This window comes from Pseudonaja textilis, chromosome 2 (genome assembly GCF_049901715.1).
Source record: "Pseudonaja textilis isolate UNSWEBS1 chromosome 2, rPseTex1.2, whole genome shotgun sequence".
Classification (NCBI taxonomy): domain Eukaryota; kingdom Metazoa; phylum Chordata; class Lepidosauria; order Squamata; family Elapidae; genus Pseudonaja; species Pseudonaja textilis.
This window is the reverse complement of record NC_141991.1, coordinates 160,341,948-160,357,139: the sequence shown is the minus strand read 5'-3', so window position 1 is coordinate 160,357,139 and position 15,192 is coordinate 160,341,948. Positions and strand designations below refer to the sequence as shown.

At 43.3% G+C, this 15,192-nt stretch overlaps 2 protein-coding genes across 4 annotated transcripts in view; one reads left to right on the top strand and one right to left on the bottom strand.

The window, feature by feature from the left end:
* Positions 1–6,193: 6,193 nt before the first annotated feature.
* On the bottom strand, positions 6,194–12,937 carry RBP5 (retinol binding protein 5). Of its 2 annotated transcripts, none has more exons than XM_026713343.2 (4): positions 12,595–12,937; positions 10,914–11,092; positions 8,838–8,939; positions 6,194–6,388 (listed from the first exon to the last, which is right to left on the bottom strand). In XM_026713343.2, exons 2-4 carry the CDS (start codon positions 11,016–11,018, stop codon positions 6,335–6,337), a joined length of 261 nt encoding a protein of 86 aa, XP_026569128.1. In that variant the 5' UTR covers positions 11,019–11,092; positions 12,595–12,937; the 3' UTR covers positions 6,194–6,334. The 2 variants fall into 2 exon arrangements, with proteins under 2 accessions (XP_026569128.1, XP_026569127.1); XM_026713342.2 differs by having other exon boundaries at positions 12,134–12,914.
* A 1,587-nt stretch (positions 12,938–14,524) lies between these two features.
* The window catches only part of CLSTN3 (calsyntenin 3), a 41,129-nt gene continuing 40,461 nt past the window's right edge, over positions 14,525–15,192 (top strand). Inside the window, exon 1 of one of the 2 annotated variants that reach the window (XM_026713317.2) lies at positions 14,525–14,810. In XM_026713317.2, coding sequence (XP_026569102.1) covers positions 14,729–14,810 — 82 coding nt within the window. In that variant the 5' untranslated portion in view covers positions 14,525–14,728. The remainder of the gene's footprint in view (positions 14,811–15,192) is intronic. The other variant, XM_026713318.2, reaches the window with a different exon arrangement.

Below are 15,192 nucleotides of genomic sequence, written 5' to 3'. Positions count from 1 at the left end.
TTAAGATGAACAATCCATATCTGATATTTTTCACACTCTGATGTCCAACTTCATGGAAGCAGCAACAACTTCTTTCTCACCCAAATTCAAGTTTAATTTATTTTTCCACATCCAGTTCTTTACAAATTAGAGATATGCAGAGACTTTTGTGACTTGAATTCAAAGAAAAGGAGAAATATAATTGACTACCATCAGTGTATTAGTAACTATTGAGTTTGAACCTACCCATGATTCTTGCAACAGTACCATATAAATCTTAAATAAAACGGGAAATAAATTACAAACTTTCAAGAACCTCCATGGACAATTCTTTTTTAAAAATGCTTTTTATAAAAAAAAATGCTATGGACATAGTATACTCAGACTTCAGTAACACTTTTGACAAAGTAGACCAAAACCTACATCTTGGCAGCAGCCAAAAAAGCTAATATAATCCTTAGTTGTATAAACAGAGGCATAGAATCAAAATCATGTGAAGTATTAGTACTGCTTTATGAATACTTAGTAAGACCACATTTGGAATACTGCACCCAGTTTTGGTCACCACATTACAAAAAAAGATGTTGAGACTTTGAAAAAAGTGTAAAGAAGAATAAATAAAATGATTAAGGGCCTGGAGACAAAAACACGTAAACATATAAATGATTGCAGGAATATGGGTATGGCCAGTCTAGAGAAAATAAGGGCTAGGGCTGACATGATAGCAGTATTCCGGTATTTAACAGAATAAGAGAGTTGGAAGGGATCTTCTAGGTCATCTAGTCCAGTAGTCACCAACCAGTGGGCCGGGGACCACCAGTGGGCCGGGGACCACTGGTGGTCCGTGAGAAAATTTTGGTGGTCCACAGAGAAATGTCACCCCCAAAGCACCCCCTGAACAGTTGTCCCTGCGATGTCAACTATTCAACTGAAATGTTATAATATATCATGTCTTGCTCAACAGATTTTCAAATTATTTGGTTGTGGTGGATATTTTAATATTTTGGTATACAGTTAACTATTTTGGGCTTCCTTTTGGAATAATAAGTAGTTTGCAAACACAGAAATTCAGTACTAATTTTATCTGAATTAACTGTGTTGTGGATCACACTTGGAATATAAAGCAATGGTTTTCAATCTGAGATTTGTGGGTTTCAACATGCTAAGCTGGAGAATTCTGGGCCTTGAAATCCATACCTCAAGTTTCAGTGGCTTTTTACTCATTGGGACTTACTTTCAAGTTAACAGTGCATAGGGTTTACAGGGCATAGTAGTAATAGTGTTGTCCGAATGGCTAGCTCTTTCTTGCCTCATTGTAAAATGACTTGTGACACAATTATAAGTTGTCCGAATGGCTAGCTCTTTCTTGCCTCATTGTAAAATGACTTGTGACACAATTATAAGGCCTCTCTGCCAGTCATTCCTCTCTCTTAGTCCTCAGCTGAGTGTGTCCTTTTAGCTATATCTGAGCCCTGATATATCATAGGAAGCCCTTGTCTAGTGACCCCAATTGTGATCTGCAACTCAATCATTAAATGAAGCAATTGCTAACTGAAACCATGGTTATGTTTATGATCTTACTTCAGCTTTGCTTTGTTTTCCAACCCATAATAGCAATAGCACTTATATACTGCTTCATAGTACCTTATAGCCCTTTCTAAGTGGTTTACAGTGTCAGCATATTTCCCTCAACAATCTGGGTCCTCGTTTTTCCGACCTCAGAAGGAGGGAAGGCTGAGTCAATCTTGAGCCGGTGGGACTCAAACTGCCAAACTGCTGGCAGCTGGCAGTCAGCAGAAGTAGCCTGCAGTACTGCATTCTAACCACTGTGTCACCTCAGCTAAAGGTTGTAAATAAGGGGATTGATCTCAAAGATACTTTATCATCATCATCATAAGTGCAAACAGTTGCTGTATGAGGCAGTCACTAAATGGAGACTACCTGAACAGTTAAACCATGTGACAAGCATCCTTCAGAGTGGTGTGGTGGCCTAGAGGTGGGGCTCTCACCTCACAACCAGGAGTCTGTGAGTTCAATCCTAGGTAGAGGCAGATATTTCTCTCTCTTGGCACACTGAGAATATACCTGCTGAACAAAACTCCATATTGGTGAGAGGAAGGGCATCTGGCCATTAAAACACTAGCTCTGCTAGCTCCATTCAGTTGCCCAGAGTCCACCTCGGAAGGGATTATGGGGTTGTTAAATGAAGATGATGATGATGATGATGACAAGCATCCTAGATGGCCCTTGCGCCTTTTCCCTTTATTGTTCTCAATCTTACAAACCAAATGCTTGAGCATTTTGCTCAGGAACAACAAATCATAACTTATCCCAGGTAAATAAGTAGTAAAGAATATCAGCAGATCAGCATTTTTAGCTCCTTCCTTGTAATCATGGCTCTCATTCTAATTTATAGCTCCTCCACTTCCAATGCTTCATGAATTTATAAACAGCGCAAGAAGAGAAACAATAAGCCAGAGGCAAAGATACTTAAAGCATCCCCCAATCAACTCACACAGCTCACAAATTTATGTCCATTTATTATATGTCTATTGGTCTGCAAAGTATTCACTAAAGTAATCTGTTACACGGATGAGTACAACAGATAGACTCCTTTTGCTGAGCAGCCACAAATGGTACTGGAAACGAGCATTGGTGATAAAGTGTATTATCTATGAATCTTGAAAGTGACATGAGCATGCTGGGTTTCTTGCTAACGTAGCACTGTTCCTGGGCTTATCTGTATGCCTGGCTGGGAGAAACCTGAGCTGGAGATAGCAGAGGAGAAGTAGGACATGTTGTCAGCCAATGTGTTCAATTTCAAAACAGATTTGGAAGAACCCTTGCTCAGAGTAGCAAAAATGGAGAGAAGATGAACATGAACTCATTTTCAAAGATGCAAAAGAAACTTGTAGTCCCGAGGGCCTCCCAAACGTTACTACAAATTAGTAGCATTGAGTGTCTTAAAGAAAACTGTGATTAAATATAGGACTAGCCCCTGTGCAACTGTGATTAATCTCATTCAGAGTTGAATAAAAGTATAAAAAATTAGTTCTTGTCTTGGCCCCACTTGTTTCTTTGTTCTCACAATGTGTTTTAAGGGTATGCCACTCAAAGTACAAAGTGCATCCCTCAGCCTGAAAAAGTTGCTGTCTTAAGAGTTGTACAGCAGAAAAAGCAGAAACCTTTGCAGAAAAGGTTCTATATTTTGAATATCGTAAGCAATTCTGAGTTAAAACAAAGCAAAAATTCAAGTTCACCTCAGGTGCTTGTAAAAATAGGATCTTGCGACCTTATTTTATGGTGAAACAAAACTTCATCTTTAAAACCACTCTTTAAATTTAGGGTAAGCAATCTTTCATACATGATTAATAGATGTTTATTTTTAACCATATGATGTATGGGATTGACCTCTTTTTCTGATCATTAGAATTATTTTTCAGCCTCCCTTCTGCTTCTGAAATATTTATTAATAAAATTTTCATGACCGCCCATCTCACAGTGTCACAGAAAGTGACTGTGCTACATCCAATATTACCATGGAACATAGAATAATAGGGTGGAAAGAACCTCGGAGGTCATTTAGCCCAACCCACTGCTCCAGAAGGAGACCCTACATCATTCCGAAAATATGTCTTCTTGAAAACCTCCAGTGATGGAGACCCACAACTTCCACAGGTAAGCTGCTTTTGTCAGCCGGATCTCCAAAATGTGGTTTGCAACTTGCTTGCCTTCGGCTGCCATGGAAATGGGGAGAAGGGTTTTGGCATTTGGGGTGTGGAAGTGAGCTGGTTTGAAGTGTTCCCGTGAGAATTGGAAGAGAGGATTGCTAGTGGAGGTGTTTGAACTTTTCCAAGGCCAGCCGTCCTGGGCCTCCAGACAGAGGCATCCAACATCTGCTGAAAAGGTTTCCCAAATCATCATATTGGATGCTGATTGACCTTTATGGGCTAGACCCTGTGGGGAGAGATTTGGGGGTTACTTTGATTTTGCCGCTATCTGTTCATTCTTAGTAAACGCACCTTCTCTATCTAAATCTATGGAACTGGGGTTTTTCTTAAGATTGGAATGGAGGCAGATCTGATAGTTTTCCTGATTAATTGTTCTCACTGTCAAGAAATTTCTTCGTAGTTCTAGGCTGAATCTCTCTTTAATGATCTTCCACCCATTACTTCTTTTCCTGCCCTCAGGTGCTTTGGAGATTAGCCAGACCCCTTCTTCTTTAGAATAGCCCATCAGGTCTTGGAAGACTGCTATCACATCACACACAATCCTTCTTTTCATCAGATTAGATGTCCCCTCAATTGTTCAGGGCCCTTATAATCTTGGTTGCTCTTCTCTATATTTTCTAGATTCTCAACATTTTTTTCCTATTGTGGTGACCAGAACTGGACACGGTATTCCAAGTGTGATCTTGCCAATGCAGTATGAAGTGGTACTATCGCTTCACTTGATTTTGATACTATCTCTCTGTTGATGCAACCTAGTATTGCATTAGTAGTTTGGCAGCTGCAGCACACTGCTGGCTCATACTTAAGTGGCAGTCACTTTGAACACCAACATCCCTCTCATAGTAGCTATTGTTGAGCCAGGTACCACCTATTCTGTAACTGTGCATTTGATTTTGGCCTATGTGTAGGAGGACCTTATTTTTCTCAGCTCTTAATTGCATTTTGTTGAGTTAGGCCCAGTGTTTAAGTCTGTCAAAGTCCTTCTGAATCTTGGGCCTATCATCTAAAATGTTGGCAATTTCCCCCAGCTTAGTGTCCTCTGCAAATTTGATGAGTTCCCCTTCTACTCCCCCATCTAAATCATTTATGGAGATGAAGATGAATGTCTTTTGTTCCTCCACAGAGTTTCTGAATTATTCATATTTACTAGCATGGGATTCTTCTTTGTGGTTTATATGAGTTGAGGGGAAAGGGGAGTGTATGATCGTGGATGGGGGTGCATGATCTATATGTGGCGGGAGATCTGGTAAATGTAGATGTATTTGTACAAGTAGATTTAACAATTACAGAAAAAAGGAAGCAGAATTACCAAATGTTAGTGCCTGGAATAAAGTCAGGGATGTCTGCAGAATGTGGTTAAAAAAATAATAATGGCCACCACAGTACAAGCCAATCTCAAACTGTTTTTATGTGCCATCTGTACGATGCTTATAAAAACAAAGCAGGGCTTTGATCACACCATTGCAACCACCATTTTGACTTTTGGGAAAATACTGCTGAATGATTGATTTGCTTGAAGTAACTTTTATTTCAAAGAACTCAAGTGAGACCGGCCAAGCAGGACCAATGGAGTCAAGGCAATGACTGGGATGTACAGAGTCATTTGAATATGATCAGTCAGTACTGAAATCAGCAGCAAGGAATACACTTCTTGAAAACCACAGAGCCATACTTCGACAAGAAGCAAATCTAATGTGCCAACTGCTAAGCTACAGCTTCCCTTCAGCCAATGTGCAAAATTTCTGCTCCTGGTCAAAGCAAACCTTTAAGAAGCTTCCAGAGTAGCCTTGTGCTATTCTTCTCTGATTTATCGAGCATCAGTGTTTCTCTATTTCCTTCCTAAACTGAAAGGATTTCATGGCTCCGCTCATTATTTAACAATCTCCTCCTACCAAAGTTCTCAGGCAGAGAATTTGATGTGATAAATCACTTCCTTCTCCTGCTTAGGATGCCAGAACTCTTATTCTGAAAGGATTTCTCTTTTGTAAAGTTCCAATATCCTTTTTTACGATGCTTGCTCAATTTCTTTAATCCATAAACAAAGTCATTTCGTTTCTGAAACCTATTCACAAGCCCTCCTCACCTATAGAAGAGTTTGGTTGCCAGCGTAGGTTTTCTTGCTATTTTTTTTCCTGATGCAAAGAAATTATCACTTACCTGGCCACATTTATGTGGGATGCTGTCTTATCCCAGCACTAAGTATGGCTCTGTAACAATATATATGCAAAGATAATTTTTTGTACTGTCAGGAGAACCCATATTCTTAAGATGATCAAACTGCAATCCGCATTGCAAGATGTTTGAGTTTGGATAAATAAATTAGCTGCATGAGGCCCCACTACAAATTATAATGATGCAGTCAAAATACAGTCTGCCACTTCAGAGAGAAATAGTTAAGATGGAAGTTTTAATCTGAAAAGCAAGAAGATGATTGGAACCATATTGCTTACATGTCTCAGCCACCAATAAAAAAAATGCACAGATTTGGTCATCTGTATTCTTTTAATCCAAAGATGAAAGGTTAGGAAAAGATATGAATAGTTTGCTTAATTCTGCTTCTGGTTTGGTCCCCAATACCAGAACGGAAGTTGGCACATCACACCAGATAGGCACTATGTTTGAGGTCACTTCACTTTCTGGAAAACCTGGACACAAACCTCATTCTCTGCTGTCATGCGCTAGAAGAGAAAAGGTCAGTCAAGAAGCAGGAAATACAGTTATGCTTGAGCAGTGATGGCGTTCCTTTTTGTTGTGGTGTGCCAAAAGCACGCACGCATGCGTGCCAGCACCCACAATGCAATGCGCCCTGCCCCCCATGCATGCATGTGCAATACCCCTGCCCTGCGCCCCTTACCTGCATTGCGCATGCATATGCCTCCCAGCTGATTTTCAGGCCATTTGAGGCCATTTTCGCCCTCCCGGAGGCTTGAAGAAAGCCTCTGCAGCCTCAGGAGGGCAAAAAACGGGCCTGTTTTGGCACTTCCGGTATTTCCGGAAGGCCCGTTTTTCCTAACAATCACCATCAATAGAAGTACTACAGAAATCTCAGTGCGAACATCTCTACTTTGCACCTTCCAAACCTACAGACAACCTTCTTCATTAATTTCCAGTTTTCCAGTTATACAATTCTCTATGCCTATAATAAAGGGAAGTGCTGAAAGCAATGTCCCAAGCTACATTTCAGCAGAAAAAAAGAGTTTACAAAAATGGCTTGTATTGCTCAACATAAATATTCATTCACACAAAAAAAATTCACACAAAAAAAAGATTTTGAAGCATAAGGCTGTTGTATCAGATACTGGGGAAAGGGGATGCTTCCCGGCAAACTTCAAAGGCCTACAAAAAGATTTGTCGTGGATATTTTTAGTAACTGGCTGCTTTCAAATCTACAAAAGTAATCTAACTATCCTAAAATAAGGTAGCAGGGGCATGGGGAAAGAGTCAACCAAATGACATTTCTGCTTTATGTGTCTTGTGCCAAGTTTCCATCTCCTTGGGGCTCCTACTTGCTTTTGAAAGTAGCTACTTGGTAAATCTCACAGGTTTTGGATTCAACTAGATAAGGCAAACCTGTTGCCCCTCCACCACCATCAACAGGAGAGACAATCCACCAAGAAGTTAAGCAGTTCAACATTCATTGAAGAAAATATTTTTTTTGTAAGCATATTCATGCCTATTCACTTTAATTTCAAAGGAAAACTTCTGAGGTGGATTTGTACCCACTCCATCACAGTCTTAAGTACTTTACTGTTTCTTTCAGAATGTATGATCCAAGAATTTGTACTATAGTACGGAAACAGCTTGTTTCAATAAGGAATGCTACCAGGAGAGAATTCCGGAGCAAGCCCATACCTGCCAGAGCTGACATAGAATATTCCACACGTTTGCTTTCCTCTATGGATAAGGGGCAAAACCACTAAGTTCAGAGTCTAAAATTACTTAATTCCACCTCTTAGTTGGAAGCATTAGAGGAGTGTTTCTCAGCTTTAGCAACTTTAAGACGTGAGGACTTCAACTCCCAGAATTCACCAGTGGCTGGCTGAGGAAAAACCGATTATTTCATGCTGAAAAGTGCAAGTGAATTTTCACCTAGCTGTTCTCTAGCTGTCTGCAATTGGTTGTGCTTGGATTTATTCTTTTCCAACTTTCTAGCTTTAAGGGAGTGCCAGTGAGCTGAAGAACACTGTAGAATTGTAGTTAGGGTATTCTGTCCATATGGTTTGGGATGAGACTGAAGAGAATGCTTAATTTAGTACTCTTATTATTAGTCTTATATTCCATTATTTAAGATAAGGCTTCATAATTAAATTAGCATTATTATGAAGTACACTATTAGTGTGCTATTATTTAAAAATGCAGAAACATTACTTAAGTGTTCTTTTAAGTAAAGAATGTTTAAGATTGTTATTGGATGGGGAGATCTGGTGAGAGGGATGTTTATCTTACACTACCAAGAATCTGTTTTCTCACACTCTCATCAAATCACCCCTGACTTTCAAGTCATTTTATATTTGCTGGAAATTTTGTGGCACGCTTTTCAGTAAGACCGGGCTATCTTTCAGAATGTACTGCAATCTACTTTTTCTCTGCACAATTATCACAATTCAATTTTTTCCCAGGTTTTTGGAGTATTTATTCAGCCCAGATGTCAGCATTCCTTACATACTTGACACAGCAGCCTGTGCTAGAGGGAAAGGCCATGAACTGCGTAGAGAGGACACAGCTCAGAAAGACCAGAAAAAGCCATGTCTGCCAAACTGCCACTGGAACCACTTACCTGAGGGCGGCTGTAAAAAAAACATGTTGTTTGCTAGCACCAAGGCTAAAATTCTGGGCATCAGGCACAGGGGATGCTTTGCTTTGATTTCCTCTCCTTCCCTGGTGCCCCAGGAGCCGTGGTCAAATTTCAAAGAAGAGTGCGGACAATGGGTGGCTCCCTTGCTCAGCCGACTGAACTTTTGAACTCTTGGGAAGGATGTTTTTGTCAAGAGGCCATTGCCTCCCTGAGAAAGCACACAGAAGTTGGCCGACTTCTTGGTTTTTCTGAGCCGGGAGTGGGGAAGACGACCCATTCTGTGCTTTTGGAAATGGGGGCGGAAGTGGGAAAAATTGCTCACTCCTCCTTACCAGATGCAGTTGATCCCCTTCTAGCCAGTGCCTCCAGCCCCGATTCTGTTTCTCCCCTTTCTGTTCACACACCAGCTGATCTCCATCCCAGTAAACGGTTGTCTGAAAGCAGCAGGAGGGAGCAAGGGGGGGTGGGGGAGAGAGAAAAGAGAAAGGGGCAATGACATCACTTAAAATGCGTAAAATAAAAGCAGTTCTGGGTAATGCAGCCATCCAGGACACTAGGAGAGAGTCTTATCTTAACCACATTGTTGATTTTGTTACAGACAGAAATGGGAAGTGAAGCGATGGCTAAAAATCTTATGTGTGCAAATCCCCATGAGAACTATTCTGCCTTAACCTCAATGGATGCAGACCCCAAATAAGCGGCTTTTCTATTCCACGACTAAAGTAGGTACATGGCAGAATTTAAGCTTCTAAACATTTGTGTTCCATAACTGTTGTGATTTTCCCTCCTCAGAGCATGTTGATTTCCCCAGAACCGAGCCACCCTGTTAAGAAAAAAATTAGGGCTTCCCGGAATGCAAAAGAAAGCCGTTGTTCCAGATAGCTGGAGGGGAGAGAAGTCTTAATCCTATCCCTAAGCTTAATTTTGAACTAGGGACCCTAGACCAATCCAAGACAAGGGGTTTCTTCCCAATTCTTTAACAAAAAAAACCCAAAACAAAACAAAAAGCGACACCTCTCTCTAAACCCATGCTACAATGAAAATATTTTGTTTAGGTACAGCTACAAAATATTATCTCTTCTCCAACATGATGCAGAAGTGAGAAATGACCAACGTTTGTCATTCAGAGCCAGCACAGCAATGCAGTTAAATTATAGACCCTCTGGGTGGGCCATGGGATCCTAGCTTGGGGAAGGCTGGTCTATGGGAAGAGAAATATGTGATGAATGTGGGTTACAGGTGATGTGCAACCTATCCCATTAACACTGAGACTTTTTCTTCTGACTTGAAAACACCCAAAGCTGGGTATTTTCTTAACCAGAAAAGAATAGACATAGTAACAATTCTCACTGCTAACTTTTCCAAGGTTCAAAGTCACATACAGTATATGGGTTAATCATTTTTAAAATCCAAATGATGTTTCTTAGTTCTGTCATTCATTTTCTCTGAATTCCGTCAGCAATCTGAAGAAATCCTGGCTAGCTTCCAGTGTTGTTGAAAATTGCCATAATAAATCCAGGCACTTTAAATACTTGACATATTTTATCTAAACCTTAAAATGTCTGTTGGGGTTATTCACTGTCCTTTCCCTTGCATTGTAACTTCCTTTCAAGAAAGTGTTTTTTTAAGGCAGTATGGTGTGCTTAGCCCAATCCAAGCAAACTGGCTGAGAATGATGGGAACTATAATCCAATGTGTTTTAAAGAAGATCAGGTTGGCTTAGCTGATGAATAGTTTATTCATCTTTCATTTATAAAAATGAATGAAATGATTCATTCACAAAATAAATTAATGCATTCCTTAAGCTGTAGCAGTGTGCCTGGCTCTACCTACAAAACTACTCAGCATTAGTCTGAATTCAATCCAGAGTTATCCGGATTTTAATAAATTTCCTGTGTGTTTGTTTGTTGCTTGCCTGGTATTGCAGAAAGAAAGAGTCATTAAGTTTCTGTTGCAACATACATTTTACCAATCACAAGCTTTGCCAGCTAAAATGGAGCTTATTTTACATAATGGATAAGCTCTAGCTTGCATTAAAAACTTGTTCAAATTATTTCATCATGTGAGCAGTTTATCATGAGAGACTTATAGGTCTTGGGAACAGGAAATTCTCCAATCATCACAGAGACTGCTCATAAGAATAGTTTTAAAAGTCCTGGTGTAAACTGGCTATTCATAAAATTGGATTATTTGCATAAATAAGACTGAATCAATGTGTGAATTAACTCTCTCTTGCTTGCTTGGAAATTGGCAGAAAATCAGCCTCTGAAGAACTTTGTTGATCTAATTCAACTCTGGATCAAGAATCTGAATGTAAACAATGTGTTTCTTCTATCCAGAAGCTCTTTCTTATGAAAAGGCACTGACCCAATTTCTCCCTACATTTCACCAAAGGCTTTGTCTCTTACCTGGCACTTGCGGCCATCTACTGGCCCCAGATCCTCTTCAAACTCAACCCCAAGGTCAAAGTCCATGACATAGTTTCTCAGAGAAGTTAAGGTGCGAATAGTCATATGGTCATCAGTGTGGATGATCTCCTTGTCTGGCTTCAGGAGACAAACCAGCTTCCTCAGGGCCACATTGATATCTAACCAGGAGATTACAAGGACTAGAGTTAAATAAATGTTGAAGGGTAGCATCTATGTACCCCAAAGGCAATCAGAATACTGTAAGTAACAATGCATGAAACCACATCTTTGCATGAAACCACATCCAATTTCACGGTATGCATTATCTCAGTTCTTCCTCATTTTGGACAAGTAATAAAGGAAGATGAAAACAAGAATCTCAGTTTAATTCATACCTTCCCTCCCTCCCCCAACAATCCAAGGCAGCAAACATAGTAAAAAACACACACAACTAAATCAAAGTCAGTTCTTTTAACCCAATTGTTTAAACAGCCTTGTCTTCTCACCAAGCTGCCCTAAAAAACAGAGCAGTGACTAAACCCCTGAGCTACAAATCAGGAAATCCCCATTTAAATCTCACTTCTGCCAGGAATTAATTTGAGGCCTCCAGCAGATTTCTCTCCCCGCCTATTATAATACAGCAGTAAGGTTGCATTGGAAAGTGCTGTGGTCCTTTAGAGTCACAATGAGCTGTGGGTTCATAATATAAATTGATATTGATGTTAGTTATTGGGAAGGGCAAGGTTTCCATGAATCAAGCATTGCTCCTGGTGATGGTGTAGACTCATCCCAGTAGTTTTCATGATAAGGTGGAAGTGGTTTGCCAAGGCATTTCAGCTTCCCTTTTATTCTGTCTTAAGGTCAGCTCTGCTCCTCCCTGGTGCTTTGCCATCCAAGTTCTGGCCAGGAGCATCTCGGCTTAGCCCTTCTAAAATCGGGCAAGGTGGATTAGATTGGAGCCATCAAGAAAAGTCCTAGAAAGAGGAGATTATCCTAACCTTTTAGGAGTAAAGAAAGATACTGGAATTTAACTCTGCCCAGTTTACGGCCATCCGAGGGTTGGCGGTTCACCTGAAACCAGGTGGAGCCGCGAGAAAGCGCTCTGGGCGCCACCCAGTCCCGCCAGCCTTCATCACCAACATCGCAAAACTAATCGGGAGCAATTGGGCGGCCGGAAAATGGCGGGAAAACAAAACCGAGAGAGAGGAAGGTTCGCTTACCCAAAGCGCGGAGATAATTCTCCATATTGTCCTGAGACACGAAGCGGTAGTAGCCGCTGAGATTGGGAGGCATCGCAGCGCAAGAGGACGACGAAGGCACAGGACGAAGAAAATGGGCAGCGGGAGGAAGGCTCACAGAAAGGAGGGAAGGAGGGAGGGAAAGAAGGAAGGAAAGACGGAAAGACGGGGAGAAGAGAGGCGGCGGCAGCTGAAACAGCAGAAAACAGCCCGCACCCGGAGCGCTGCTGGGTCCGCCGCCTCGACTTGGACTTCTTTCCCAACCCTCCCTCGGCCTTTTATGTAGTGCCGAGTCCCGCCGCCCTAAGAGTCACTCCGCTCCAGCCCACGCGGGCGGGGGAAGCCGCGCCAGAACCCTTTTCTTCTCTGCTATTCTCCTTTTCTCCTCTTTATACCACACAAAACCACGAGGCAGATAAAAACAACAACAGAAACACGGCGACCTTTGCAAACCTCCAATCGCTCCCCTCTCTTTATCCAAGTGCAAGTTAATCAGGCCCCGTGCCCGGTTCCTAAGTGGATAGGAGACCACTTGTAAATCCCAAAGTTTACGAGAGAAGGGTACGTTGAACGGCAACCCGGTCAAGGCAACAACTGTTTCGGTTGTCTTCCTAAGAAAGCTGAGTTGGCCTTTCCTTGAAATCACCAGGAGCTGAGCTCGACTGGAAGACTATTCTAGCAGGCAGACATTTCTAACTACTTCAATAGTCCCCTGTAGAGTGCCCGCAGTTACTCCTGTTGCCTTCTGCACACTTCCTCTTTCCAAATAATCGTCCGCCTAAGGGCACCCGCTCCTGCTGTTGGGCAACCCTGACAGTGCAGTTACCAATAGTGCTATATGTGATCCCAGCCAATTCAATAATTTCTGACTTGAGTCTACATCTGCACATTGTGAAGACACGGCCATAGAGTTTAATGACAGTTTAATGACAGGCATGAGATGAGGAGAAGCAGCTGCTCACTTGGGATGCCCCTGTCCAGCCTTGGCCACCTGTAAACATCAAAATGGCTTCCCAGTTTTCTAGGCGAGTCTGTCCTCAAAAACTCCGCAAACCTTCGAGGCTAACTTCTAGATGGATGGTGAGAGAAGTTGTTCTCAAGAGGGGAAAAGCACTCTTCCCAGACCGGGAGTAGAAACCAGAACATTTCTTCGTCGTTTTTGGAAAGAATTCTGAGTTCCCTGTCTCAGGTTTATACCTTGTCTTTTTAAAATCATTATAAGGCATCGCATGCATTTATATGGTAACCCCCGAATACACGCTAGGAAAGGTATTTCTGTGCGGGACCGAAAGCAAAAAAGAGACTGACTCAACTCTGTGTATTGAATTCACAACCAAGAAGAGCAAACTATTCTGCTCGCGGTCAAATCACAGCTACTTTAGGTTGCCCAAGAAAACAGGCTCCCCTCCCACCAAGCAAACTCAGCACCTTCTTCAGGCTGATTTACACATGCATATGGCACATCCGTTGGTGTATTTGTGTGTGAATGAATCAGGGATGCAACTTACCGCAGACAATAGTTCTGTGAATTACTCACAGCCAAATCTCAATAACCCTTCCAGTCATCCCGGCTTATAAGTGCCTGTGGGAAATTACTCTTTGCCTTTGAGTGACTGGCTCGTCTCCAAAGCCAACTGAAATCTGGCTGATACGCACATCTGGTTTATCAGTTGAAGGTTGCAAATGGGAATCTGTGTGAGAAGGATCATCACAGGCAGGAGGGTTTATTTCACGGGGGAGGGAGGCTGTTAGTTACCCTTTCATCTGCCAACACCGCACGGCTGGGAACATTCACGCGCGAACCAACATTTGTTCCGCACTCCCCATCATAGCAAGATAGCTGCAGACACCTAGAGGTCTGACTGCGAACTTTCTCACGCCGCTCTCAGATCCTAAAGCAGAGAGATGCCTCCTTCTGTGGCCAGCCCAATCTAGAGTAGATCGCCGGGCGGGGGTGGGGGCGAGGGAGGGAGGGAGGGAGACCTTCCTTCCAGCAGCGTCCTTTGGATTTCAACTTGCGGTGCACGAACTGGGCGTGCGTTTCTTTCCCCTGACTCCCCCGACCTCCCCGCTAGCAAATCAGACGGAAAACGGGGTTGAGAAAGCGGAGGGGGGAAAAAAAGACCCCTCATTGCCAACTGCAAGTCCCTCTAAAGTTCCTAGTCTATTTGCCTGCACGCGACAAGGCGCTCGCGTGCACACACGTGCCCGCGCTCATCCACCCCCCCACCTCCCTTCTGGCCTTCCCACGCCCTCCCTACCCCTAAGTCTTGGTCCCCTCCCCCTCCTGCAGCACCTGGCTGGGGCGCCCCTCGTATTGGCTGCGAGGGCCCATCAATCAGCGTCGGGCGCTGCTGACATCATGCTGCAGTACAGGGGCTGGGCCGGACCGGAGAAAGGAGGCGTCCGGGAGCTCCAGTTGGCGCCCCGTCCCGGGCAGTGCCTCGACAGCCGACCCCTGGGTCTGGGTGGGAGCAGATCGTAGCGACAGCCGCCAAGGCACTCTCCTTCGGCGAACGAGCCCAAGCCACCAAGCCTATCCCGGACAGCGAGCGGTATTTTCAAGGCTTTTCTAAAATGGGCTGGGGGATGCCCCTCGCCTCCGCCCCTCGCCTCCTCCTCCTCCTCCTCCTTGTCTCCTGCGCCCTCGGCAACAAAGGTGAGCCAGTCGAGGCGCCCGGACTCCCCAAGGAGAGGGCTGGGCTGGGCTGGGCTGGGCTGGGCTGGGTGGGTGTGTGGCTGGGAAGCTCTTTGAGCGCCCTCCGTGCCTCTCCCATCTGGCCAAAGCTGGAGCGCAGCTCTTCTGCCTGCCTGCCTGCCTTCTAACCCATCCCATCCATTCCCCGGGAATGCTGAGAGCGGGTGGAGAAATAGGGCTGGGCGCTAACCGTGGGGCTGCCCGCTGCTTCTCTGCTTTTGCTCCTCTGGATCTTCTCACTTGCTTCCTTCTGTAGCATCAGAGCCCTCCCCTCACCCCTTGTTCCTAGCTTTGCTTCCTTGGATTGCACACCAACCCACCTCTACATCTCCTGTTTATCTCT